Source organism: Buceros rhinoceros, unplaced genomic scaffold, assembly GCF_000710305.1.
Source record: "Buceros rhinoceros silvestris isolate BGI_N320 unplaced genomic scaffold, ASM71030v1 scaffold16168, whole genome shotgun sequence".
In the NCBI taxonomy this organism is placed as follows: domain Eukaryota; kingdom Metazoa; phylum Chordata; class Aves; order Bucerotiformes; family Bucerotidae; genus Buceros; species Buceros rhinoceros.
Window position 1 is genome coordinate 95216 of NW_010425290.1, and position 1970 is coordinate 97185.

Genomic DNA, 1970 nt, shown 5'->3' on the forward strand with positions numbered 1-1970 from the left:
CACAGCCACCACAGATCTGGACTGTCATGACTGGCCAAATTATCTTACCTAGTCCAACGAGCAAAGTGAAATATCACTGCACAGTGCAGGAACTTTCCAGCAATGCTCTTGGCTTATTTGCGAGGTTATAGCAAGCCCAAAGACCTGGAACTACATGGTATTTGCAGTATGTACAACGAAAACTTCTGGTCCTCCCTCTGTCCCTCTGTCCCTCTCTGCCTCTCTCCCTCTCTTAACTACGCAGATCCCCATTCCCATGCCAATTTATTCATCGTTTCATTCTGGAGTTAGTGCTTTTGTTACATCTTGTCACAGTTTGGACACTTTTGTCTTCTAATTATCGTACATAAGCATGACAGTGCTCTAAGTTCCATAACTTTATTTGGCAAAGCCTAATGAGCAAGGCTAAGAGGAGAGCATTTCAACAATCAGGATTTGCAAAGTCACAACTGGAGCCATTATTTCATGGTAAACACATGTTGCTCCTTAAATGCCCTCAGTAAATTCCATCTCCCATTCCCATCTCATAAATCACGCAAAAGATTACTTCCTGAAATCAAAGTATCTTCATCAGTTATCTCTAACACAAATCCTTATGGGCTTGTTTAAGGGTTTTTCATTTTTATACCAATGAGAAAAAGATTCACATAATTTAAGTCCTCCAAGTATCCAAACATTTCTTTCAGATTCTGAGCATTAAAGCCTGGTAAGTGCCAGTTCCTGATGTTGCTTCTTAATTGTTGTTATACCCTGATAGATAAATAAGCTAAAAGTGTGAGAAAATACAATTAGTTTAGAAAAACTGGTTTAGCCATAAGCTTCATCATTTAGCTTTTTATGGTATCCATGACAACCGCTGGTCCATTTATTAAATACCAGCATCCCTGGTGTAATACGCAAGTACTAAAAATCCTAACAATAAACAGTAACGTTTAGTTAAGTGTGTTTAGGGCAAGCACACAAACCAACCTGCACCAAAACAAATGACAGAATGGGAGGAAAAAATAAGATTGCAGACTATAGCTTTCCTTACCTTAAAGTCATCTGGGAGCAGTAGCTTAGATGTCCTTAGGAAGCTTAATATATATCTGAAAATTTCACCATCTCGATCAATGAAATAATGTTGTTTTAAACTGTCCAAGACAATAGGCTCTGTGCCATTAAACAGACGACTTATTCTGAAAAAAGAAAAGAAAAAGAAATGGGCAAAGGAGACAAAATCTCATTATACCCTCAGGGCTTAAGAACACACAGACAATTTAGCTGAATCAATTCAATGTACATAAGGTAACGCACTATCTTAATTTGGTGACAAACAAGTGCACAAAGATAGATGCCTTAGACACATGTAGGCACCCACATGCTCGCACACGTGTGTGCACATGCAGACAGAGGCGCACACACCAGCAGCGGGAGCCCCACAGCTGCCCTGGTGCTAAGCACGCGTTGCCCCAAATCAGGGCTGCAAATCAGGCCCATGACCCCAACAAGGAAAGTGTCTATGAAACGCTCAACCCATGGCTGGCAGAGTGATTTCGGTGAGAACAGGTGTCAGCAGCTCCGTTGTACGTCCCTGTCTACCATGTCCCGCTAACGGAGAACCAAACGGTTACTCGGACATGGGTTCCTGGCCACGAGCTTTTCCTCCAGCTCGGCTGTCATTTTGATCAAATGCCACCAAAGCTTTTCTGTGCTAAAGGAGAGACTTCCCATACACCGAGATGAGCTGTACAGACCTGTCCATGCTGGACAAGTGGCCTCCCAACACTGAATGTTTTGAGCAGCAACCAACGGTCCATGCAGCATCTGCAGCACTGCCAGTGCTGTGGGACCACAGTCGCACCCCTAGCAGTCCTGAGGATCAGTCTGGCAGAAGAAAGCTATGTGTGAACAAAGAAAAGAAGTGAGACCTATGAGACTGGAAGAACAGCTGGCTACAGGACCAAGATACCGCCACATCGGCTGGCACA

The 1970-nt window shown here is 43.2% G+C and overlaps 1 protein-coding gene across 2 annotated transcripts in view; it reads right to left on the reverse strand.

Moving 5' to 3' along the window:
• The window catches only part of KCTD15 (potassium channel tetramerization domain containing 15), a 40339-nt gene that overhangs the window by 12304 nt on the left and 26065 nt on the right, over positions 1-1970 (reverse strand). For both annotated transcript variants that reach the window (XM_010141083.1, XM_010141082.1), the window contains exon 3: positions 1034-1178. In XM_010141083.1, coding sequence (XP_010139385.1) covers positions 1034-1178 — 145 coding nt within the window. The remainder of the gene's footprint in view (positions 1-1033; positions 1179-1970) is intronic.